The sequence below is a fragment of the Drosophila ananassae genome, chromosome 3L (genome assembly GCF_017639315.1).
Source record: "Drosophila ananassae strain 14024-0371.13 chromosome 3L, ASM1763931v2, whole genome shotgun sequence".
Lineage (NCBI taxonomy): Eukaryota > Metazoa > Arthropoda > Insecta > Diptera > Drosophilidae > Drosophila > Drosophila ananassae.
In genome coordinates, this window is record NC_057929.1 from 11,404,728 (window position 1) to 11,431,651 (window position 26,924).

Here is a 26,924-nt window from a genome sequence, read left to right on the forward strand (position 1 = left end):
TGAACAGCCTGCCCATCGAAATCCCAGGCTTTCACTTTTCACTTTTATTCATCATCGTGTTTATTTTCGTACTTTTATTTATACATTTAATTCTGACGTACACTAAAATACAATGTATGTGTCCTAATTTCCGTTTTCTTTTCGATTTGTGGGTATCTGACTTGAAATACGATCTGGGATAGCCGAACTCGGGGCTCTACTCGGGTACCTCCAAGGGCGGAGCGCTCTCCGGGAAGGGGTCACAAAGTTGGGGGCGGGGATGGAGGAACTAAGAATCACTCCCGTAAGGATCTGCTGGGTCCTTGGGGGTCTGCTTCTATACTGACTTACGTTCTACGAGCCCCTGCAAGGGGGCTGCAATTTACAATTTATCCTGGGGCCTGCTCGAGGGGTTAGGCTACCCTCGCTCCAAAAGTCCTGCCACAATTTGTCGCATGTCGGGGAGTTCCGTTCAGTTAAGGTCTAGGTAAAACTATGTGCAAAAAATATACCCTATATGTATATCGTACATTATATACACAAGATGTGTCTGTGTACGCGTATATGCCTGGATTTGCTTGACAATTTGCCAATAATAGTACAATGTATCGTATTGTAGTTTATCAATAATATTAACTAATAAAACCGCCAACAATTTCTTTATCATTATTACTCCTATTACTGTGAATTGAATGTGTATTTTTGTATATGGTTTTTGGTTTTTGGTTTTGGTTTCTGGATTTGGTTTTACCCTCGACCACCGTCCTGTCTACCTGTCTACCTTAATTAAAATCTAGTTTCTTTATGCCTTTTTAAAGTATTCCTTTTTCATTTCAACAATTATCACGTGACAATTTATGCTTTAATTAATTTATGCAGGGCAGTTTTAATTTCTTTCTTTGTGTTTCGTGTTTTTTTCGATTTGTTTTTCAAACTCTATATGTTTTTTGTAGTTTTTATCGTACAACTGTTCTCAATTAATATTCATTAGCTGTCACGTAGAGCAAAAGTTATAGACTCAACCGGGCAGAGCTACTTACATAGTTATAGGGATATTAAGGATATCGAACTCTCAATGGGGGAAAGGGAATAGTTCCTAGCGAGGGGGGCTAGAAGGAGGACTGTTGCTAAGCCTGGCAGTGCATCGTGGGAGAACTAGTTTCAAACTGAAGAGAATCCTTGGGATGATGATGCCAAAATCAAAATTTCTTACAGACGCTCCTCTCTCTAGTAGTCCTCCTCCAGGTGGTGCCTGCCCTGGTGGCTGGGCGACCTCCGGCACATCCGCCGCAAGATGGCGAAGAGCAGGGCGAACATGAGACACAGGCCCACGGTGATCAGAGCCAGCTTGCCGTACGGCAGCTCGCTGAGGTCCCTCCGCAGGCAGATCTCCGGCGACTCGTCGTGCAGCACCAGCTGCCGGTACTCCCCGGCGTGGTGCAGGAGCCCCAGCTGCTCCAGGTTCCACTCGATGTGCCGGGTGAGTTGCGCCAGCGTCGAGGTGTGCGTCACGTTCGGGCAGTTGGCGACTCCGTTGCAGAGCAGGTGCCGGGGGATGCAGACCCCGGTGTCGCCGGGGCAGCGGAAGTCGCAGCCCCCGTCCTGGAGCAGAGAGGCGGCAAGGCTGCCATCGGGGTTGCGCGGCAGATGGAAGAGCTCCGTCCACACCAGCCGGAAGATGTTGCGGCCCGGCTGGCCGTCTCCGGTGTACTGGATGAGTACGGGCAGGGGCTCCTGATCGGCGCCGGTGGCTCCCAGCTCAGCGGTGGTCAGAATGGGGAGGTCCCGGGCCAGCGATATGTTCTCCGGACAGACCACAAACCGGGGCTCCAGGCGCCCGGCCAGATACACCTCAATCTTGGCGCTCTCGCAGCTGCGGTCGGCAAAGCGGGCCTTCTCCAAGTTCAGCCAGAGGTCTCTCTGGGCGGCCACCTTCAGCTCCCAGATGCACTTCTCGCGGCGGTAGTGGTGCTCCGGAGGCGCCATCGGCCCGGCCACCATGGCCAGGGCCTTCTTGTACGGGAAGACCAGTTCGCCGTCCGGCGAAGGACCCAGGGTGATGGGCCCACACAGAGGTCCGTGGGCGAACTCGTAGGTGGCCTCGAACAGGGGATTGGGGTTTTTGAAGTAGGACGTGATGGCGTGCTGGCCCTGCACGATCATCTCGAGGTTCATCTGGTCCGCCGAGGAGATGACTCGCACCGCCCTGGGGATGTTGTCGCAGAAGCAGGCCAGGTTGTTCTGGTACTTGTCCCGCTCCTCCCAGATCACCAGCTTGTCGACGCGCTCCTCGTGGCAGCGGGTGCAGGCATTGCTGTTGTACGGCAGCTCCTTGAAGGACACGGCGTTCACCTCGATGATGGCCCGGGCGTACAGCCTCTTGTCGGTCACGAACTTGTACTGGCACCTCACGTCGCTACCGCCCGTCCGCTTGAAGATGAGGGAGTTCAGAGGCGACCGGAGCCGGCCACCGGGATGCTTCCAGGCGTACATCACCTCGTCGCAGAGGGTGTTGGGGACGGGGTCGCCGAAGCGGGTGTTGTTGAAGAAGTCGTAGTGCGCCCAGTAGTACAGGGAGCTGCCGCTGTAGCTGCCCGTCTTGGAGTCGAACTGAACGTACAGCGAGGGGCTGGTGCTCACAAAGTCCACCTTCTCCATGGGCCGCGAGAAGGTGTCGCAGAAGGTCTTAATGATGCGGGCGGGATCAGCGTGATCCGAGTCGTAGATGGTCAAGGACTCGCCGCAGTCGCCCTCGTACTTCAGGATTGGCGACTCGATGCGATTGATGCGGAAACTGGAAAGATAAGGAGATGGGCGGACTGTTACTTTAAAAATTCAACATCCATTCGGGCTTAATTTGCAAAGAAATATGTATTTTCGTTTGAAATAACACTCCGCCTGTCGGCTGGCTCTCTGCCAGGTTTCCGGCCACAATTCTGGCCGTCCTGCCGGCTCTGCCGCATTCTACAATTTAATAAAAATTCCGCCTGCCAACAGGTAAGTCCTGCTTTCTAAGGCTCTATATCGCCACCGTCTCCGTCGCACACACGTAGCCTCGTTAGGGTTTTTGGGGTCGCGATGTGAGTTGCATTTTCCTCCATCAAATTGCATTCCCAAACTATTTGCGGCTGTGTCAGGAGAGGAGGGCAGGTGGCGGTTCAGGGATATTTGAAAGGAGTTGATGTGGAAGGCCAATTTTCTGCAGTTTTCCTGCATTACGACCGTCCTTCTGGGGCGTAAACATTCGAGCTGGCTCGGCGAAAATGAAAGAGATCAAGCTCGTGAAAGGAAAAATGGGAAAGGACATTGTCGGGAAATGTTTTCTGATATTTTCAAAATTCAAATCAAAATTTTCAAACAAAGGAGGCTGGAAATGGATATCCCATTTTATGAAATTATAAACCTGCTGCCATAACCTAAAGCGATGGGCCTTGCCACAAATTGTTATATAACTCGTGTCCTGTTTAGCCTCCCATGTCCGCACAGCCCCATATATCCTTTTACACAACCGTCATTCCGAGTGCGGTGAATACATTCTATGCAATTACTTTTGGCTCTATCCAAAAATATGACATAATACAACATTTTATTAACTCCCACAAAGTTGGCAAAAAATTGGGGGCAGGGGGACATTTTGGGGGCACGAAGCGAAATCACCATCATCAGCAGTTTGAAGGGGCCAGCGGCGGGGCGGCGGCAGTGGCAGGGGTTGGGGGTCGCCCACCGCCACGCCCCCTAATCTACGTTGCTGGCAGGCAGCAGTGTGGCACAAATTTCATTTGGTTTCGCTCTTGTTTTTTATGCCCGTGAGTCTGCCCCTCACTATTCATAATAGAGCAGAGTTACTATTTTCCTACTTTTTTTTACCCGCTTACCCGCTCACCCGCTCACCCCCTAGCCACCAGTCCCTTGCCACCCCATGGCGCCTCTCGACGTGCCCATACCGTTATTCACGTACGCGTTGTCGAAAAGTAAGCTCCGACACCCTGCGGCATGTCCTCGTAATCCGTTTGCAGCCTAGCCCAGTTACAGTTGATGCACGGATAGAAATTGTTGCTAGTTATTGGGGGATAGTTAAGGGAAAAGGTATTATTTGGATTTTAAAGGACTTCTAGCCTCGCGAAAAAATCTATAGCATACTTTTTTGAGCCCAAACACCGGGATTAGCAGAGAGTGGATTATTACAGACTTAGTAGTCTAGTAGAGTAGTTCCATTATCATTTTTCCTCACTGTACCTTACAGTTCCGAACTAGCGGTCCAAACTTCCCGTTTTGCTGACTCAGTGGGTGGGTTCCCACGAGGTGGGGGGCGAGAGGAAGTGGATCCTGGGGCCGCGCGGGGATTGTTGTCAACTGGTTAGCCCGGTTATGTGCATATGGGAGTCGATTGGTGCCGTGGCCAAAAACCCAGAGCCCACAGCCCAGGGCGTCAGTTTATGTGGCCATAAGGCTTATAAATAGCCCAAGTATAGGCCATGTCTTGCGCATTTCAAGCGGATTTTTGGAACGTTTTCGGGGCTCCGAACGGCACTTTGTGCGGGGCAGGGCGGGAAAAGGTAGTAGATGGATACAATTGATTTTATTTAGGTTATTTGGGAGATGGCCCACAGGGAGGGGAATCTAGGACTGGGTTTTATTAGTCATTATTGGGCCAGAGTAGATAAAGCAAATGTACGTGTTGGCCATCCTTTAAACCTGATTTCTCGCTGCGACATTTAAACGGGAAAGAGGGGAGAGAACGGCACGATAGTGGACATTAATCCAGAGTAGTAACACAATCTATCGGATAATGGCCCACTGAAGCAGACGCTGATGAGTTGTTAGTAGCTAGTAAACCTACATAGTACACAGAGCGCCACCCACCCACTCGACCATTCACAACATTATTGGGAAAAGTGTGTGCCCAGCACAAGCAAATGGATTGCTTCCTCCTGCTCCGCCGCCACTCCTGGCACGAAAACTTAAGTGCAATATACTCAAGGAGTAGTTCAACATCTGGTCATCTCACTCGGAAAAAATCGCAGGAGATAGGTGGGAGGAGCAGGACGAGGAGCTGGAGCAGTAGTCGGTGGAAGACAAAGCCCGGGCAAACAAAAAACGAGAAAGCAGCCAAAAGCAAAGCCATGACATGTTACTTAAATGAGCAACTTTGTTGGAAACAATGTCGACAGCGTCTAGACTCTAGACTAGAGCTCGAGACTGCTCCTGCGACAGGAGCAGTGGCAGGACAACAGCTCCTACACACGTAAAAGGGGCTCTTGAGGTCTGGGGGGGCCGAGGTAAACGTAAACTGACAGCCAGGACTGCCAGCGAGAAAACCCTCCTAATGGGCTGCAATTGTTGATGTATTCCGGCAGAAGGTAGTTTGGACTTCCTCTCTACTGGAGACTGGAGACTGGAGACTTTAAATTAAATGAAATATATAATGCCTACTATATATTCTGTTCCTACTATATATTCTGAATATTTAAAATGAAATGCATATTCTTAAAAAGTGAGCTAAGAGTATCTTCACCTTCGGATCCTTTCGCTCCGAATCGCTTCTTATTGCTACCTTCCCTGTTGTTATTGTGGGCGTTAGCTACAACTTGAGCGAAGTTGGCAGAAACAACACAAACGCAACAACCACCCAAACAACCACAACAACAACGGCCATAACAACAACCACAAAGCCAGAAACTTGGCCAAAAAAAGCAAGAGGACGTGAGTGTGTGTCTGTGTGAGTCAAGTCGAACGCAGAATTTCCCATAGAATTTTATTTTTCGTTTACTTTGAACTTTTCTCCTCCCAGAAAAAAAAGCAGAGTCCTACCGTGGCCTACCCGTCTCCTTCGTCCTGTGTACAGCCCCCTCTCCCTCTCTCGATTACGCTTACCCTGTTCGGTTGCATTTTGTGCACTGTAATCACGCAATCATGTTGCCCACTTCTGAACTCTTAATGGCAATCGGTGTAAACGTGCGCACAACTTTTCCAGCCCCCCACCCCCACCCCCGCTCTTGCCATCGCTTTTCCCCGTTTTCCGGGCCAACAATGAGTCTGCAATGGGTACTGCACGACTTTGCCTCGTCCTGTAGGTGGACATAAATATTTATCTTTTGGCAAAAACTTGTTTGATATTTTAGCCTTCCTCCCGCACCTCCGATCGTGTGCATCCACCATGTGTACTTGCTTTTCTTTGGTCGCTCCTTCGAAAAACTTGGCAATGTTCGGTAACAATTTCTGCATAAATTACGGAGCGGTTGTTGGCTTCTCCGGGAGGAGGAGCTCTCCTACAGCCCTACAGTCCCGAGTGCCATTGCAGCTGAATTACTCGAAGCGGGTCCAAGAATAAAAACTAAAGCCAAGAAATCTTAATAAATTTATACGTTAATGGGAGATGCAGTGGTTTAGATTTCCTATTTTCCGCTTTGTCTTTCCATTCCTGAATAAGACTTCTATTGGCCAAGGTATAATCGGGAGGAGGATTGCAAATAAAACATTTTAGATGTCCTGGAAATCCCAGGATCCGGCATTTCGACGCCTGCCGAAGCCCATAACTTTGTTAATATTCAAGCCATCATTTTGAGGCATACACCGATGAAATCGTATTAAAAATTCCAATCAAACTGCATTAAAATCTTAATACCAAATTTTTGATCGATTTTCGATGAATTTTTATGATGGTACCCCTTATAAAAATTTCGAAAAATCGATCAAATTTTATGATGTCTGTTTTTGATGAAAAAAGTAAGTACTCTGCATGCTGAATCCGGAAAGCTATGCCATTTCTGCATCCGACTTCTATTAGCTGAGATATGATGATGAGAAGGCTTGGAAATATGATTTTTGTATGTCCTGACTATTTGATGTCCTGGAAGTCCCAGGATGTAGCATTTCGAAGGCCATATCTTTGTTAATATTCAAGCCATCATTTTGAGGCATACACCGATGAAAACGTATTAAAAATTCCCATTAAACTGTATCCAAATCTAAACAACAAATTTTGTATCCATTTTTGATGATTTTTTATGATGGTACCCCTTATAAAAATTTCGAAAAATCGATCATTTTTTATGATGTCAGTTTTTGACGAAAGAAATAAGAACTCTGTATGCTGAATTCGGGAAGCTATGCCATTCATAGATGAGACGTTTATTAGCTGAGATATGCTATTGAGAAGGCTCGGAAATATGACTTTATGTCCGGTCTATTTGATTTCTTGGAATTCTATGGCCATAATGGAGATCTGATATAGCTCTTTTGGAACAAAAACTAAATCCAAGAAATCTCTATAAATTTATTCGTTAATGGGAACTGCAATGGCTTTGATTTCCTATTTATTTCCGCTCGTTTACCGCTCAGCCAGTTTAAATCCGACAACGGCTGCTGCTCCGACTCTCAATGCGAGATTTAATTCACAATTCGAGTTTAAAAATTTCCTGCCATCGCCGACGCCGACGCCGATGCCGATGCCGACACCGACGCCGTCGCCCCCAATGTGTCAGAGGCAGAGGGCAGAGGGCTAGGGAAAAAGTTTGCCATTGTCTCTGGGAGCCGAAAACCGCAGCACAATAAAATATTTCGCAGGGCATTGGGAAAATGCAGTGGAAAACACTCAAAATGAAATGCACAATCAATGCGACACTTGGCCGAGGAGTTCGGAGCTCGGAGCTTGGAGACTGCTCGCCGGCATTCTAGAAGGAAAACAACGCCCCGGCGACAAAGTAAAAATCTACATATATCCTTTCTGCATATATACTGTCTGTCTGTACACAAAGGACAACTCCAACTCGACACGTTAAATTAAAATGTCACATAAATCTTTGCGGAAAATTTCATTAAAATACGCTTACAGCATAGAAGGCAATGGGTTTTTCGTCCTTGGGTTTTGGGAAAGGGTCGGGACAGAAGTCCTCCCACAAAGCCGCAAAACTTTGCACTTTTAGCCAAGGACTGGCCAACGGATTTCGGACTTGGTGAGGGATCAACTTGGGCTGCTCCTTGTCGGGATAACTGGTTCAAAAATGGAAATTTTAATGGAAAAACTTGCGCCACGCACAGCGATTGCAGGCGCCGGTGACCCCGATCTTGAGACGGGCTGGGCTGGATGGGCTGGATGTTTTCAGGAGACACCGACAGGATAATTTAAAAAGTACAGCAAAAGGAAGTTGAAAGTTATTTGATTTTTGATTAGAAGTGAAACTTTGTCCGAAACTTTGTTCTCGAGACGTACGACCAAAGATCGGGGAACCGGAAGGGGCCTATGTTTTTGTTTTCTAATTTATTGTTTTCTTTCAGGAATTTTAAGAATCAGAATCAGCATTAAAGTGCCTACCTGGGGAAGTAGAGGCGTACGATTTCGCCGACATGTCCTTTGATGTGGTAGCTGCAGGACGTGTTCGGCGGATACCAGTGGGCGATGCTCAGGAATATGCCCTCGCTGGCACTGCTGTCCTTGAGGGAGTCGGAGCTGAGGAGCCAGTCGCACACGCCGTGCTTGATCCCGGCGGTCTCCACGTGGCCCGGCCAGTTGCCGACGTTGAAATGGAAGCCTGTGTTTAGGAGCGGCCCCGCCGGCGAGGTGACGAACTCTACGTACATGTACTGGGATGTGCCTGCGAGGGATGAGGGATGCGTTACAAATAGTTATTAAGAGAAGGCCAGTTCACTCACCGATTATGCTGAAGGGAAACTTGCCCAGGCCGCAGAACTTTCCAATCAGGGGCGAGTGCTCGTCCCGGCCGTCGTAGACCGCCAGCCAGTCGAAGGGGCAGTGCTCATTTCCGGACCCGATGGGCCGGATGGGGCAGGTCATCACATTCTCGCACCTGCAATGCAACCGAGAGGTCAGTCAGTCGTCACTCCCTGTTCGCCGCGGAGGCGTTGAAAGGGTGAATTCAATTCATCCGCCGGCTGACAACTCAATAAACCGGACTGAGGAATTGCGAAAACTGAACAATTAAAAAACTCACGTTCCACAAATAACGAGGAAAATAAAAGGATGAAAAGGAATGCATAAAGAGCCGGGCTGGCAATTGAATAACTGACTGAGTGCTGAAGCTTTTAGTGTCTGGCGGAAATCCGTGAAAAAATGCTGGGCCGGCCAGTGGTGGCCGAAAGGGGGCAGACCTAAGTTTTTCCTAAGCCGGAGCTCCCAGGTATCACTGAGAATAATTTAGTTCCCAATAACCCAGTCACAGACTCAGAAATTCAACTAAAAATAAGTTCGTTCTTGGGATTTAAAATGCTTTTAAATGGACATGAATAAGTAATTGGCGAGCTTCATAAGCCGAGCCCCCTGGCAGCCGCCCATGGCCATGACATTCATTTGCACTTTCCGGCGCGGGGGAGGCATTGGAAAAAGTTTCCCAGAAAAGGAAAAATGTGAAAAAAGCCAACAGACAGCATCCAAAGCATCTGTTTTGAAGCCTTTTCTAATTTCTTGCGTCAGACGAGGAGTCGAGGATGCTTTTAATTTTTTGCCGGCTGTCTGGCCGGCCGGCCGGCATAACCTAGGCCTGAATGACCTACGGAGTCCTGCGGGGCAGCGGCAGGACCCTCAACAAAGTGACCTTTGTGCCCCGCCGAGGCATGCCTGCCCTGGACGGCCAGGAGGGGCGCACTGATTGGCGGGGCAGCCGTTCAAAAGGCAAATGAAATGCCTCTCACCTGGGCACCTGCCTGTGCCAGTGTGTGTGTGAACTTTCTAATTGAAAGCTAACTTTGGCAATTACCAACTGAACTTTAATCAAATAGACAGTGCGTTGGACAGACTGACAGACAGGGCGAGAGGTCGAAGGTGACTTGGCCAGTGGAACAAAAATAGCAATTTAATTGACAGTTCCATTGAGCCTCTCGCTTTATCGGCAGTCTTTTTTCTTGGCTAGCACTGTCCCGACCAATCCTGAAAGTTGGGCAACAAAGTTCTGGCAACTTTTGTATCTATATCTGTGTGTAGCCGGCGGATAGATAGATTTCTATTAGCTAGTCAGTTCGTTTCAGTCAATTTAATCACTTTGTCAGCAAGTTTTTCTCTGCCGAGAGTCTGCCAAGAGCTAATCCAACTTATTGATAATAAATGCGTTGTTGGCCAGAAAGTTGATTACAAAGAACTGGCTGGGCTGCGAGTGGGGTTGGGGCTGGGGGACAATCCAAATGACTGTTTAGTCTGGGGCCGAAACTTTTCCTGCCATTTATTTTTTCCCTTCGCTCAGCTCAGATCCCCAAACACAGCACACATATCATCGCAGAAAGCAGGCTGGCAGGAGCTAAGGACGAGCTGGGAAAAAAACATCTACTGACTGGTAATAATTTTGGCATATTAAAAAACTTTTTTACTCGATGACTTTTGCATTTGTTTGGCATCCGGCCGTCGAAGTTTCGCCGTCTGAATTTTTCTGCTGGGATGGCACAAAATATTTTTGGTAAAGCGCAAGAAATTAGGAATGTTGTGGGGGGTTCTGTACTTTTCCCATTGGGGGTATTTCATTTTTACCCAACCAGAGGGCAGGAGCGAGGAGGCAGGAGCCAGGAGTCGGGAGGAGCTGCTTGACAGCCAAAGGAGCTCTGCAATAAAATGAAGTGATTTATAAAATAACACAACAGCCACACAGGGGAACTTTCTGCTTTTCTGCTGAGTCGACACATCCATTTGGAGCTGCGAGGCAGGTCGCCTTTTATGAACTGGATTTATGGCGGATTCATGCAGGACTCGTCCGGATTAGGGGCTGAGCCTAGGTGGTTTTCCGCCATTCGATTGTTGGAATCGAGGCACTAAAGTGCTCCAATTAAGTATACGCCATGTGCCCTTAAAGACTGCCGCCATGATTAGCCCTCTGCCGAAGGCCTGTTTGTCTAATCCTTTCCTGCCGCCTGCCAAAGAGTAACTTAGACTTGCAAATTAATACATACTTAAGTGGGATGCTGCCCCACTTTCGAACCCTTTGCCTTTTCCCTTTGCCCGGCTCGGAGAACCCAACTCAAAGTTGCCAACTTTGACGTCCTGTCGTCTGTCGCCCTGCCTGCCTTTGGACTTCCAAAGGTAAATATTCAAATTGAATCTATAAAAATAAATTGAATGTTGCTTATCTAATTCCGACTTGCTGTTGCTTGATGTGCACGTGCTGGGCGGGAACTGTGGAGGTACTTGGGTGTGGGTGTCTGTGTGGGTGTAGTGGGTGGGAGAGGGAAATATGCTGACTCCCACAATTTGCACATCAAACAGGCTTTAAGATACTGGTGCCTGTCCGTCCACCGTCGGCCAGGAGAGTGCAAAGTGTTAAAAGCTGAAGGTTTTCGCCACCCAGCCATAAAATCCCCACCGGGCTGGGGGAGCAAGAACCTCTGACCTGTCCGGCCTGCCCCCATTGCCCCCAAAGTCCATGATAAAGCAAATATTTTGTGAAAGGTCATTCCGGTTAAGCAAATGTAAATTGTATTTGTCGCGGCCCAGGCCGGACTCAAGGGGGAGCCTTCCATGAAATATTAAAGTACTGATTTAAGCCAAAAGCGGTGGCCAGGTGGGAGGCCAGAAGGGTCAGGAGGGAGCTCTTAAATGAGAAACAAATGTATTCCGGGCCTCTCCGGTTGGGATTTATGGTGATATTGAATCCTGGGCCCTGCAGGGCCTGACACATTATGAAAACCTGGAAATCTGTGGGTTTTAAAAGCCAATAAAAGCCTCTTCGCTCCGGCATTGATAATGCAAGGAGGGCCCTGACTGCATTTCGCAATAGGTCCTCCACCCTAGCTCTGCGGCAAGTGGGGGCAACCTCACTCAAATCGTAATCCTTTAGCCAATTCTGCCAGATACAAGCACTGAGACTGGGACAGATACAGCTGCAGACAGCCGAGGCAGACACAGACACAGATACGGATGCAGACACGGCGAGAATGGCAAGCCGGGCGGAGGTAATGTCGCCAACGTTTTCCAGCAAATTGGTGCCAATTTTTGCGACGAGCGCTCTGTCAAATTGTCATTGTCAGCATGCCAAATGCATTACAACAATGGAGGGACGACAACAACGCGGGAAACACCAACATTTTTGGGCGAGATGTCGGCGAATTTTGTGGATTGTGCAATCGGCGTGCCAAAATGACAAATTACAGGGTGTCGGGCTTAACACTAATTTCAGATCAAAAGCGAACGGACGTGGGACGTGGGACGTGGAAAAAATCGAGGCCATGGATTTGCATAAATATGTATCCTTTTCGGACTGGAAGAGAAACAAAAAAGTGTAATTCGATTCGATAATTGTTAAATTACTGGCTGCGGGCGCCGCGAACCAGAAACGCATTATCGCCCGAAAACCAAAGCCAGAAACTAATTCAATCCGATTTAATTGGAATTTGTGAAAAACTTACCTCTGGCCGTCGACGGCGAACTGCTCGTTCTGCAGATACAGCTTTATGTAGGGCTGGCGGGTGTGGAGCTTGTAGCGGCAGTTGAGGGCCCGCGGATACAGGCCGGGGTAGGCGGGGCTCTGGACGTAGCAGGTCTGCAGGCGGCAGTCTCGGTACTCCCGCTCACAGTAGGACCTAAATGGGGGAAGAAGAGGGGGGCATATTTGTAGAAAATCATTGAATTAGAGGCTTGGAAATATTTAATTTAATTTGTTTCGAATTGGTTGTATCACTCGGTCTGGGCCTCGATAAATGTTTTCACCAGAAGGCGTCCTAAATGATCCCCAAGACTTTTCGGGTTTGCAACTCGGCAAGGACTCGGCCCGCAGCCTCCTCCTAACTGGAACAAGGAAGCCAGAAAATTGTGCTCACTGATTTGGAAATTTGTGCTCCCCCTTCGGCCCATGTCCTCGCCGAGTCCTGGTCCGTATCCTAATGTATGGGACTTTTTTTCGAGCTTGTAAAATTGTTGTTAAATTACAGCAACAGGAACAATTGTGTAAAATCCCCATTCTCTCGAAGCTCTGCGTATAATTTTCAATTTGTTTAAGTAAAACAAACGGAAAATCATTCAAAGGCGAAGCTAGCGTAAATATGATTACCATTTTTATTTCTTTTTTCCCTCCCGGGTTGCTAGGATACTCCCAGGACCTCCTCCCCTGCCCCACTCTCTCTCTCTTTGTCTTTGGCAATTTCCTCTGCTCCTCAATTGGGTTTGGGTTTTGGTTGGTCCTGGCTTTCGGTCCTGGCTTCGGTGTCGATGGATGCGCGCGTGACCGCAAAATTAGCATAAAAATCATATTGGCCATGTGGGTGCGGCCAGAGGGGAGTCCCTTCAGAGTCTGGCTCTTGATTTTGTTTAAACTTGAAAAAGATTGAGGAACGAATTGGCCGAAGAGCCCCTAATGGCTGAATCAATTCGCTTTTAGTTCAAGTTCCTCCTCTGAAGGATCACCCCACCTGGCCGGATAATTCCTTATCTATCTTAAGTTTTATCTGCCTTTCCAGTTATGGGAAGAAAGCCTTCATATATTCCCTCTGCTACCTCCAGGACTCTCTGCCAGGACTTTACTTAAAGCTCGCAACTTATTTTATTAAGATAAAAGTTAGACAGGCAGAGGAGCGGCATGCAACTCCAAAACGAGAATCAAATAAAATTTAATGTCTGCAAAGTTTTATTTTTGTCAGAGCGCTCCTCGAGCCAGGACCTGGGTGGGAGTCCTTGGTTTCAATTGCTGACTTTTCCAGCCATCTTTCAGGCATCCAGTCCTCCAGTCCCCCAGCCCGGCCCTTCTCGCGAATTTTTATGCTTGCCGCAGTGCAGAAAGCACAAGTAATTCAATTTAATGCGACCTTCTGTTGCCACAGCCGCCTGGATTTTTGGCTGGATTCCTTCGGCTCGCATATGATTATGATGGGGATAACGGATCCCGAGACAAGGACCTCGTCAAACAGTCGATGCCCTAGTCGTCGAATTGAATTAACGCCCGGGCTGTAAAACGCAAGGATCTGGTTCGGGCCTCACTGATACAAAAAACCATTCGATTACCGACATTCTCCGTAAGCCACTTACTTACCCCTGGACAACTTCGCCGCGACGATTTGGATATAATTCCGGATGCTGTCCATATCGCAGATAGACTTCGGTTTGCTGCTCGGCGCGTGAATCGAATGTGAAGTAGGTCTGGAATGGGAAGAGAGCAGAGTCGCGGGATGAGTGGACAATGCCAGAAAATCACGTATACGCCGTGTGTGTGTGCCTGCCATTGTTGCTGATGAATTTTGTCAATTTCCCGGCTGGCAGGGAACTGCGTGTTTCACCGACATAAGTCCCGACGCCCCCGTTTTCATGCCACGGCTTGCCGCATGGAAATGTGCAATGTCATTTGCCCTGCCACCCGAAAATACACACACAAGGACACACTCCCCGGCACACCCACTCTCTCGGAAGACATTCTGTTTTCCCGTGTGCCCCTGCCACCCAGCTACGCAGCCATCCTGTTTGCTGTTTTTGTTGTCCTCTGTTCCTGCTCCCTTGCAACGGTTGCCGTTGCCTCATCAGCGCTAATGACGTGCTGCAGTGACGTAGGCAGCTGCCACGCCCACGTCGCCCCTTGCCACCCTTTGACAGTGCACCCCTTTGTTGGGGCCCAAAGAAATAAAGTCGGCAACAGAAAGGTTTCAGTTGGAAGGGAAAAAACTGAGAACAAGAATGGGTCTTAAAGGTGATGGGATTCGGTCGAAAGGTCATTTAATTTAAGCTGAAAAGTCTGGTTTGGAAAATAGCATATCCTTGCAGATTAAAGTACTTTATTGCTTCATAATCAGAAACATAAATCCCCTATTATAGCCAGCGATAATGCATTTCAGGCTTCGAACAAACGCAATAATTTGAGCCAATTTGCGGGAATTGATTCAACTCCATTTGCGCTGGGAATCGATTTGGCCAAAAACATTCATTTCAATTACGGATATCAAAGTCGAAATTATCGAGCAGACACCCACAAAGCGATTTCCTTATTGGGTCCACCTCCGTGCCGCATCGCCGTGCCCCGTAATTTCAGCCATGCCGCAAAGTCAACGTCATGGTTATCAATTTGCTCTGCCGTGATGGCCACATAAACCCTGTTGGCCGTTTTCCATCAGGTGGGCAGGACAGCAGGACTGCGGAGTGGAGGAGTGGAGGAGGGTAGCAGGATAGCAGGGGATGGCCGAAGGATGAACGTAATGCACATGTCAATATTAAATGCGTTACCGGCGTCAATGACGTTAGCGCCACTTAACGATGTGAACAATGGCAGACGCAGGCTCGTTTCGATTTATCCAGATGCTGCTCACGTGGATGCCGCTCCGGTTGTCCCGGTCGCACCGGAAGTCCCGGGGGCTACCCCCTCCCAAAATATCCTGCCCGATATAACTGGTTAAGTGCACAGAGAGAATACTCCAACAAATAAAGCTAGACGATAGTTGGAGGATAAGAGATCCATGAAGTTTATAGATTCCATGATATTCTATCCATGCTCTCTATAAAGACTAGTTTCTATATGAATCGGAAGGATTCAAGGAAGAAAGAAAGGTCTATGTAGCCGTCTCATTTACGATCTACTGTTTTCCAAGTGTATTGTTAAATGCAACGAATATTTTCCTAAAGGACCAAGGGCCTGGCAGTGCAGCTCCTGATTTTGACGATGATGTTATGATGACGATGATGATTACGGTTGTGGTGCTGGGCCTGTCCTGGTCCTGGTCCTGGGGACAGATGAGGCTGCTGATGCCCTGGGCGGACTCCTGTTAATGTCCTGACAAATTTGCGCTCGAATAAATTAAAATTTCAAACTGATTTGTTGCCGCCTGCTCTTTGGCGTCCGTCGCGTTTTTGCGAAATTATTTTTGATTTATTTCGCATTGAATTTATGTTAATGCGAATGCGAAATTATTTCGTTATTTTGTTCCGTTTTTGCGCCGGCTCCGGCCCTCATTAAATCGCGTTATTACATTGCCAGAGAGCTGTCGCTTATTTTTATTTATTACTGAATAATGCCCATGCCCCCTATACAGCTCCATACCTCCGATCCGACGCACTCGCGCCGAATAAGTGGCAAAGAACTCTTCGTCCGTGCGGCAGGAGCAAGAAACAAAAACAAAAAACATGGAAGATGGCAAAAGGACGACAAAGCGCAGCATCCGCCAACTTTCAACTTGCAACTTCCCGGCGAGCTTGGAGAGTTTTCATAAATATTTATGACTCCATTAAGGTGTGCATAAGACACACTCCGGCGGGTGTCCTGCCAGAGGACTGCTACTCCTTCTCCTCTATTCGTGCCCCTCGCCCGTGTGCGTCTGCTCCCGGAGCACTCATTCATGGCTTTAGTCGGTTGTTTGTGTTTGCGCATCCCTGCAACTTGTTGTAAGCCGGGCCATAAAGCCAATCGCCTGCATCCACTACGCACAAGGACACGCCGGCAGAAGACGGCAGGGGCAGGGTGGTAACTATTTGACTTTGGGATTGAGTGGAATCAGTACCTCCGCCCCGAATAGAGTTATGGATATACAACGACGTGATTATGATGGAACGCTGGGGATTGGGAATTGGTTTTGGAAAATGCGAAATCGTTGGGAAAGTGCCGGCATTCGAGTTGGCAGCCAGAGCTCTCTCCGCCTCCGCCTCCGCCTCCGCCGCACATAGCGAAATCGGATTTGCAGCACATCACCTCCCGCCCCCTTAGCCCAAAAAATGTTAATCAACAGGAATCCTTTCAGGACTCTCATCCATCTAATAATGTGCTTCCTTGCCTTATTTTACCCCGCCCCGTGCATCCTATAATTTCCCCCAGCTGTTGCCGTTCAAGGGTCCTGCTTCCTGCCTCGCCAGAGAACAAAAAACAAAAAAAAATCCCCATTATAAATATTGAAATTCTTTATGTGACATAAAGAACTTATCTTTCATTTTATAAATGCAAATACCGCATCAAAAACGCAGCATCCAAGCAGTCCTGGGGAGGAATCCGGGCCAACGAAAGCTAAATACAATTCAAGTTGTGAACTGAAAATTCACAGAGATACGCAGAGCGTCGCCATACAGACACAGGCACAGGCACAGACACAGCAAGGAGACTGACGGCGCCAGCCAGCCAAAAAGGATGCAGGAGACAGGACACGCCGACAGACGGAGGCCAGACACGGGGCGGGGCAGCCGCCCACTCCTGAATAATGCATGCAAAAATACAAAAAACACACAAAAAGCAAAAAACGAAACAGAAAAAGGGGTAAATATATGAAAAATAAAATATATGCAGCAGGATGCTGGGTGTCGGGCGGGGTGTGCGAGTGTGTATAACTCTCGCTAAGTGCGAAAGTGAGTTGCATAGATGCAGCCAAGCAGATAGAGCAACATGGGTCAGGACACGGCGGCAGAGGAGCCAGCAGGAGGGGCTGGAGCGAAAGCGGCGAAGACAGCCAGCCAGGACTTGTGTACTGTAATATTTTCCTTAAATTATGTGATAAATATAAACACACAGACATTTGTACGGGGGCACTGAGGAAAAGGCAGACTACCAGAGTGCCAGATTACTTTAAGCTGGGAGCTGGTATTTATCACAGTGTATAATATATCTAGAGTCGCCTAGAAATATGCAAGGATCCAGGACAAGGAGAGACTTTTGTTTATTAGTGTAAGTGGCAAGGCTCTGGCGACAGCACGAAAAGAAAGCGGCAGGCGGCAGGACCTCAAGGATGCCCGCTTTTGTTGCCGTAACAGTAATTGGAATTCTCTCCTGGCTGTTTCACAAAAATGAAAAGCCCCGCCTAGGAGCAGGAGCAGGGACAAAGGTGTCCAGGGAGGACTCACCTGATCCGTAAAGTTGTCCGTGTGGAAGAGCACCTTCACGTAGCTGGTCTCGCTGATGAATGTCTGCGGCTGCTCCGCCTCCCCGCAGAACATGCCCGGCTCCCGGCGATTGGAGACATCCGTCTTGGCGTTGCCGTCAACAATCTGCAAGGACACAACAACAACAGGAGAGCTTCAAACTCAATTCGGCCAAGGATGTCGCCATATGTCATCGCTTAGTCATATAAATTAGCTCTGACCGGCCGGAGATAAATAACACACACACACAAGCCGCACCCACCTGCAAGTAGCCGCCCTCGCAGTGGGTCGCGTTCAGCAGTTGACCCACTTTGAACTTCTTGAACCGCAGACGCAGCACAAAGTCGCGCGGCGCCCCCTTCAGGGTCCGGAATCTGTACCAGCAGGTCAGCGGGCGGCCCGTGTTCTGGTTGGTGACCTCTGGGGAGCTGATGTCCTCGAAGATGTCCACCGTCTTGTTGCAGTGGTCCCTGGAGATGTCCGAGGAGCTGCCGCCGCCCCCGCCTCCGCCGCCTCCACCTCCGCCGCCGCCTCCACCGCCGCCACTGCCACTGCCACCTGGAAAGTAGAAAATGGAGTTTACTTTAATGCTTGGTAGTCCTTCGGATGTCCTTAAAGCACTGGAGCTCATAGGTCCAATTTGTAAACCAATTATTTTGGAATCACCACATGTGCTACTATCTCTGCCAAGGAATCTTCTTGATAGACTCCAAGGACACTCTGACTCCGGTCTGTCCCTATCTCTTCAAGTCATCTAAATACACCTACATGTGGGTGTTTCTGGCCACAAATCTGGGCCAGAAAGCAGCCAGCTTATTAATCTCTGGACCGGCTCACCTCCGCCTCCGCTATCTGAAGGCAAAAAACGACGCTCGCAAAGCTCCTGCGGCCGTTTCTATTCATTGTCCTTAATTTATACAGCGAAATGCATAAATGACAAAAGGACATTGTGCTGAATTTGTAATTCAAGTCTGGCTGTCGACAATGCCTCGCTTTTGTGGCCCCCGACTCGCACTTTAATTTCAGTATTTACGGAATGCACTGCGAGAATAATTGGGTTTCTAAATATTTGCTTGAAAGGATATGGGAAAGTGCCCTGAACCAGAGTGGATAATATTTTGGAAGAGTGTAGGGGTAGGAAGACCCCCTCTGATGCAAAAGACGCAGACGTCGCTGTCCCTGACTGTGACAAAGACCGAAAAGAGAGAAGGTCCTGCCACAGCCCCGCCCTCCTCTGCCAGCGCCCACTTTAGCAGTCAACGCGCGTAAAATTTTGAGGACAGAACCGAAGAATCTGTGCAACGGAGGAGCGGAGCAGGGTAGCAGGGGAGGAGCGAGCCTCGAGTTGCGTCGAGTTTCGCGACGAGTGTTTGTGTGGCATGCCTCCTCCTTCCTTATAAATTGGCCCAAAGGCGAGTGCAAGGCCTCGCCGGGGATCTCTTCGCCCATAATGCAAAAATATTCTTGCGCCCAACTTTTTAATCAGAGAGAAGAGGGAACTTGTTGGGTTTGCGGTTTGTTGGGTCGCCTGGCACCGCAAACAAGGAGGTTACGTGACCAAAATAATTCTTTTTTCGGCTGCCACTTTGTGTTTCTCTGATTGTTTTCCTCTGTTTTAAATTTTTTGCGCTTCTGCTCCGCTTAGTTAAATTATGAATGACGAATCTCGTTCGGTTTATGTGCCGCGAATGCTCAAATTCAGATAATTCATCGAGTCGATAAAATCGATGCCTGCTTTTCAGGGCAGGAGTCCGCTGCTCCTGTTCCGCTTCTTACCCCTAAGCATTCTCGGAATGCTTAGCATAATTACGAGTCAAAGGAAGGGATATCCCTGACAGCCCCCCTAATTGAATCGGTGACTTAATTAATACGAGAAAAGCTTTCTGCTTTGCAAAAAGAGCTCACAGCAACATCAAAAAGGATTTAATTAAATGAAATATCATACACTTTCGTTTGGCTTAGTGGGTGGCAGGAAGGGGGCCGCAAGACCGCAAGTGGCGGAAGGATATAGCTGCGGATGCCGCTTCAAAGGAAGGGACGCCTTTGTGCAAATCGATATACGCGAACGTACATCAGAATTTTGACGAAACGCAATCAGCTTAGCTGCAGGCAGTCCCGGCGAGCCACCCATCCCACAACCACCCGAATGTCGAACCACCCGCCCGGAACCACTGAAACCACCAGCCAATATCGCCACCGCCAAAAGCACGGCATGTGGTCCGTGGAGCTTAACAAGGCTACCCATCCTGTCCTGTGGGTTTCTTAAGCTGAAATCAAGAAGGATTAGGCGGGGGAGGACCGACTCCGACTCCTCAGATTGCTGGGCTCCGATGGAAATCGCCGAAGGCGACAGGCGCAATGTCGTCTAACAAATCTGTTTAATTTATCAGCCCGTTTCATTATGTAATACCCGGTCTATGGAAATGCCACCCACTGGGCGCCCCTCCTGCGGTCGCCCGTCAGAGATAAACGCCGAAATTGTAGCTTCAAACACAGCTTTTGGTAATTAGCGGTCTGAGGAGGAGTCCCGAAAGGTATACGGGATAGAGAGTGCTCTGCTTCTGGTCTGAAATATTTCTGGGGATCCGGAACATGCCATAAATAAATCAACTCGATTGCCAAACGTTGATGAAAGGTTGCTTTAAAGTCTTTCAGAAGAGTCTCCTACAAAAAATTAAAGGAAAAATCATCACTCAGCCTGAGGCCTTTGGCCCCGTCAGCAGTTGCAGCTGCGAAGGAAAGCAGACTGGAGGACCGAGGACTCCAGAGCCATGATTTAAACACTCGCCAAGTGCCAGACGGCAAAGTCCAACTGGTGGCACTCACTCACTTGCTAAGCCTTAAGTCGGCTGCTCCCTGCCACGCTCCATCCTCCGGCAGCTCCGGCTGCCATGGTTCTTAATCTTCGTCCCGTAAAGTTCACACAACTATTGTCACATGCGATACACCCACTCAATGGGCTACAAGAAGACCGTTGAGGAGCAACTAGTACATATAGAAGACAGGACACTGAGAAAAAGAAGGGGCTGCTGCAGGACACAGTCTGGTCGTGCCTGTGTAGCCCGTTCCTCAATAGGTTTTCAGTGAATCGATTAGATGCGTTGGGGCGTGCGGAGAAGCTGCAACAACCGGCGTACTTCAAGCTTCTTTTCTGTTTTTTCACCCTGCCCCCAGATCCTGGGGCAGCTGGAAGTCAAGCTGGAAAAATGCTGAAAGTCGCTGGTCCTTTGCATATCCCCATCACTTCCTTTGCCGATTGCCGGGCCTGGGCCAGGACCTGTCCTGCTGCCCACATGTTGATATATTGTCAACAGACGCACATCGCATTTGTCTCGGCTTTGCCTCTTTGGTTTTTGGAGGGAATGGGGAGTGGGATGTGGAGGATCTGGTTGGGATTTCCCTCCCCCTCGATTCTTGGTTGTCCCTTTTTTGATAAAGGTTGACAAGCCGGTGGCCCCCACCCGCCCCTATCTCGGTCCTCGTCCTTGTCAACAGCCATTGAGAAGGCCTTGCCGTGGCAGACATGAAAATCGATTATGAAAATCGTTTGTTCAACATTTTTCACGCAGATACGCAGCAGAAGCTGCCGCATTTTCCATCGCTGTTGCTGCTGAGAGAAAAATGGCATCGGGAAAAGTGGGGAAACAGATAGAGAACAGACCGAGTCGCTGGCTCCGCTTTTCTTTTTTGCATTTGCATAAATATTTTAATAGAATTTCGGTCCCCAAAGCGGCTTTCACTATTTTGCAGCTGAGTCGGCTCCCAGTTTTCAGGACCCGCGCAAAGATTGATGTTTAATGTGGAGGGGGCCCTCGAAAAGGGACACGGATGAAATGAAATTGACTTATTCAAATAAGTGATTTAGCACTCGAGGACAACGACAACGACAACGAGCGGACCCGAAACTCGTAAAACTCAGACAACAAGGCATTTGCATAAGATTGGAAAAGGAACTGCCTTTCAAGGCAGTACTCAAAAATAGGTAGGAAACTTTCTGGAAGATAGATGGCCATCAAAACTGAATTGGTTGAAGAGGGTCCTTCGTGAGGTTTGATGGGACTCGCTGTCAGGGGATATTCTTCGACAGATTAAATTAAAACGAAGCAGGTCCTTTTTCCCTCCAAAATATCACACATTAAACACTTGCCAAGTCTTAAATCTCGAGCAGAACTTTTATTGGAAGTTCAAGCTTTCAAGGATTCCTTTCTGGCTTGTTCACTTCAAGGATATTAAGATTATCCATCAGCACTCGGACCCTGCCCAGCCCGCCCTCTTAGATTTCCGAAATCAAATGAATATAAATGACCTGACGCTTTAAATACTAATAGCCAGCAAATTCCCTCTTATCGGAGCAAAAACATTTCTCAACATTCTCCCTGTCACTTTTTATCTCGTTCGATGTTTTTCTTCCGCATTCCTTTGTGCAAATGAAAAAAAAAACTTTTGAACAAGACAATTTGTTAAAAAGGAAAGCCACTGGCGAAGGAGCAACGAACTCCCATCCTCCAGTCTCTGGCCAGGAAGCCGGGATGCTCCGCCGGCTGTCGTTGATAGATTAACTGTAACGGTGATGGATCATTTACTTAAATTATTAAAATTGCCTACTCAAATTTCACACACAAGCGGAGAGCCCCCACCTTCAGCTTCGGCTTCAGTGGATGATTCACTGTTTCACTGACAGGCTGATTGAATGCCCGATTGATGGGCTGGGAGCTGTAAGGATGCGGGAGGATTGCCTCCTCCTGCCAAGCAAGTCTCTCAGAAGACAAACCCCACCTGTCACAATTATGGTAGTATTTTAAATTTTAGAGTATTCTATATTCTATTCTACTACAGCTTCCAATATCTTCCCGCACTTTCTGTTCTATTTGCGATAATTTTGTCAACATGGAAATCCATTAAAAAGTTTTCTCGTTTTTGGCTGAAACACTTCCACAGGCGAGTCTGTGTATCGGCTGCCCTTAGCTTGAGATCCTTGCTTCCGCCCCTTTGGATGTCCTTTGCCAGGGTCACTTTGCGCTCCGATGCGTAAAAGTTTCTCTCCTTTTTTCCACCCAGACTTTGTTTGGCCAGCCTCGAGGGCCATATTTGTGCGGCGACCTCTTACACTTTTTATGCTGATTCTTGCAGATTTTTCTTGTTTGCTTTGTCCTGTAAGGTCCTTTTTTTAGACGTTTCATGATTTTTGCAGGACTCCTTCCACTGGCTGGGTGACAACTGCGGAGGAAATCTCAGATTGGAACTGACTGCAGGCCCCTCATTAGTTAAATAGCCGTCCAAGGTCTAGGCCCGGGGCTTGGCACCCCATTTCGTGGGACTTGAAGGGTTCCCAACAGGATGAGGATGGCAAGAAGTAGTCTCATCAGCATGAAGTCACAGAAATTGTACCTGGGGCGAGCTCTCCCGAATTTATTCATTGTATCGAATATGTCAGCAGCAGGTTCGGGTTCAGGGGCCACCTGAGCGACAGTTCAAAAGGAGGAAAGTTAAAAAATCGGAAAATGCTGAGGGCGGAACCCGGAGTCTTCCACTCGACAAGTTCATCAGCAGTGGTGGCTAATGCAGGAAGCAGGCAGCAGGAAGCTGGAAGCGGAAAGGAGCAGAGGCCAAGGAATGTTAAATATCGATTTTTAAGGAACAGTAGCTCTTCCTCTCGAAATATTTACATCCGAGGAACAAGTTCTAAGTCGCTTTCCGAAGCTATCAGCCAAGAATCTAAACAGCAAAGGGTGAGAGCCAGAACCCTTCTCTGGGTCTCTGGGTCGGACTCGCTTCCCTCCATCATCGCGGAACACAATTCCCTAATCTGCCCTAAATCGCATTATAAATATTAGAAACCACCCTCTCCCGGCCCAGCCGGCCCGGCCTGGTGCGGGCGTGCCAGACCCATTTACAATGATTAATTACAAGGTATCAGTACAGTTTTGTTGTCCCATCAATTCCAGGCAACTTTGGGGCTGCTCCCGCACCATTTTCAATAAGCAACAAGAGGGGCAACAAACCGCATCTTGCCGCAGACTCGTATCCCTAATCCCCCAATCAATCTGATGACCTTCAACCTTCACCTACACATACACACTGGAGCTAGTCGGGCATGAAAACGTTTTCCCATTTGGCAGCAATTAAAGAGCTTCAAATGAATTTATATACACGTCCATAAATTAAACGACTCCCGCCACTGCCGCACCCACTCCTAGTCCCTTCATTCATTTCATTTAAGTTAATTAGATTCAATAATTTTGAGGCCTAAAGCACAGAAATGGCCAGAATTCCTGGCCGTCTATCCGGAGAGCCCTGAGTCGGAATGGCTGCTGCGTGCCCAAAATTTCTAAATAGCCGACATAAATTGAGATTTATAAGGCCGCTTAGGTGGCCATCCCGGGCATCCTGACCAGCTTCCTTCGCCCAGGAGCAATTGAAATTTGCCAATTTCGTTGATTTTTATGTGTGTACACTAAAAATGAGAGTTTAACGTGCCCATAAAGGCCCCAAATATTGTCTGCATGCTCTCTAATTATATTTTATGATTTTCCAGGGGGGGTTTGACTTTCAGATGACTTTATTCTTTGCCTAAAAAAGGTCAGACTTCCTTTGATCTTACTTCTAAATTCATTACTTGACTTACTAATATTACTTTCTATCTAAAAACCTCTTGCCGAAACCCCCTTTTGATACCCTGTTTCCCCTGCGCTTTTCTTGCTGGGGATTTTTCAGAACGGAAATCCAAAAAGTTGATGGATAAAGGCAGAAAAAAAGAGAGATAAAAATTGGCTACGTATATTTAACGCTGCGGAAATTGTTTCATCAATTTGTTAATAAAACGCACACATCGAGGGAGAGACAGAGTCAGAGACACAGACAGCAAGGGAGACAAACGTTTGACTTAATAAAATAAATTGTATAAATTGAAGTCTGTCATTTTGAGATTCCCAGGCGTAACATCGCAGCCCCTCACATAAAACATAACAAATTGCATGAAATTTACGTGTGAGTGGGGCATGCTGGGTGTGCCTGTGTGTGTGCATGTACATGTTTACCCGAAAAGCCGCCGCTCACCCCTCCGGAAAATTGTCATGCATGGCATGAACATCGTACGGCTCGCCCAGTGAAATGCCATCTGGAGTAGCGGAGGACACTAGGCCTCGAGTCCGAATGGCAGAAGACAATCAAGTCAGTCGCAGGCGAGACACACTTGTCTCTCTGTTCGTGGCATTTGCTCCTTCACGTAGCCCTGTGTGCCTTGGCCACATCCTGTTGTTGCCCCTATTTGTGGCACACGAGATGTTGCCAGGCGCCAGGATTGAGTTGTCCCCCCCGGCTAGAAGGGGATGGGCCATGTTCGAAAAATGGTTTCTGGGAATTCGGTGAGAGCCTCAAGTATTTTCAAGAAACAATTTTGTGTAAATAAAAGTACAAATTCAATGGAATTTGCTCGGATAAATGGCGGGCTAGTAAACCTCCTGAATTAAATATAAATATTATGGTTTCTGGGAATTTGAATTTGCGGCTGGGCGGCCATGTTTGTTTGAGATGGAGTTGTACAACACTGTCCCTAAATATCCGATTAATTGGCCCGATATCCGTGATTTATTAAGATGGATGCACCTAATTCTCACGCACATGGATGCTGTTTTCAAGTTGATATCGTTTATAAATCAACTTTATTCCTGGCCATCAATCGCCGGCGCATATCCGACTATTTTTACGGTTATTTGTGTTATCTATCCCCCTCCTCCAACTTCCCTCCCAGGATCAGGATAATAAAACTTATAGCAGACAATTTAAGGCAGAAGAGAAACAGAAAAGAGAGGCTAAGTAAACTGAAATGGACTCGCCAGTCTCACGTGCAGATAAAAATAACGGCAGAAAAATGACAAAGGCAGCAGCCACGTGGAGAAATGGAGAGTGTGGCGGAGAGTGAGAGAGTGGGAGCGAGTCCTAGAGATAGCGGCTATGGCTGAGCAACAACAATGGCGGCGGAGAACAAATACAAGGAAAGGCACGAGCTTGCAATTTAATACGCAGATAAACACACACAAAGAAAACAGTCGAGAGGCGGGAGATAACAAGTGCTGCACAGCGAGAAAAGAGTTCAGGAAGTTTTGAAACATTACAGTCTAGTCTAGATAAGTATAGATAAGTCTAGATAAGTAGACTGTAAGTAAGTTACAGTCTAGTCTAGATAAGTATGTCTACACCTTCTAAGTAATTAGACTTAATACAGTTTAAGTTTATTTATTCATCAAATATATATTCCTGTCTTTTTCACAGTGTAGTAGAGTAGAAGAAACGGAGCAGATGATGAAGTCGCGACTAGCACGCACATGACTAAATTTATCCACGAACTAGGTAACCTCTGCCCGTCCTCCTTCCGCCTGCCACTCTCTCCACCACAAACACACACACAACACACACAGCCCCATCATCATTCCAGATCAAGCGATATATCGGTTGAATGACACGACATGTTGCGATGCTTAGCTCCATGAGCCCCCGCCCTCGCACTGCCTCCGCAGTCATCCTCATGGTGACGTCGTGTAGTCGCTCTTGTTGCTGATTATGTTGATGATGCATGTTGTAATGTTGTTTAGGCCGATGTTTTGGCATGCCCCTGCCCCTTGGCCCGGCGAGCGGCCAAAGCAAATCCAGGCGAATGCAATTTGTAGCAATTGTATCGCGTATCAGCCGCCCCGGCAGCCCTTCGGACGTCTGTGGCCAGGCCCGACCCGGCATCTTTGACGTGTTTGACAGGCACTCCGGGGATGGGGGGCAATCCCCTATCGCGAGATTGCCATTTGAAAGGTTATTAATATTTATACGGCTCTCCCTCAAAGCTAACGGTCTGTGGAGCGGCAGTCGGCCGATTAATGCGAGGCGTTTAATTTGCGGACGGGACAATGGGGCGTATGAGCAATGTCGGGATGTCGGTTGCAGGACTGCCTGCCAGATTGTGTGCCAAGCGGATGATGTTCTCGGTGGAATGGGAGTTCTAGGCTTAAAGCGGAGTGCTTAAAGCTGAGTGCCATAAGTAATGAGGGTCAGGAGCGGTCTAGAATCGATTAATATCCTTGTAATCATTCCAAATTCATGGTCTGGCAGAAAACCAAACCGACAATTAAGCTCTTATCTCACCTACCGCCGCCTAGCCTGGAAAACTTTGGGTTTACTTCTTCGCCTGCATTTTAATTGCAAATTCGGC

At 48.0% G+C, this 26,924-nt stretch overlaps 1 protein-coding gene across 1 annotated transcript; it reads right to left on the reverse strand.

The window, feature by feature from the left end:
- Window positions 1-460: 460 nt before the first annotated feature.
- On the reverse strand, window positions 461-18,371 carry LOC6494467. The gene is made up of 7 exons (XM_032450567.2): window positions 17,988-18,371; window positions 17,708-17,851; window positions 13,938-14,044; window positions 12,322-12,495; window positions 8,632-8,786; window positions 8,294-8,573; window positions 461-2,773 (listed from the first exon to the last, which is right to left on the reverse strand). The coding sequence occupies exons 1-7, from the start codon at window positions 18,354-18,356 to the stop codon at window positions 1,207-1,209; spliced, it is 2,796 nt and encodes a 931-aa protein (XP_032306458.2). The 5' UTR covers window positions 18,357-18,371; the 3' UTR covers window positions 461-1,206.
- Between the last annotated feature and the right edge of the window lie 8,553 nt (window positions 18,372-26,924).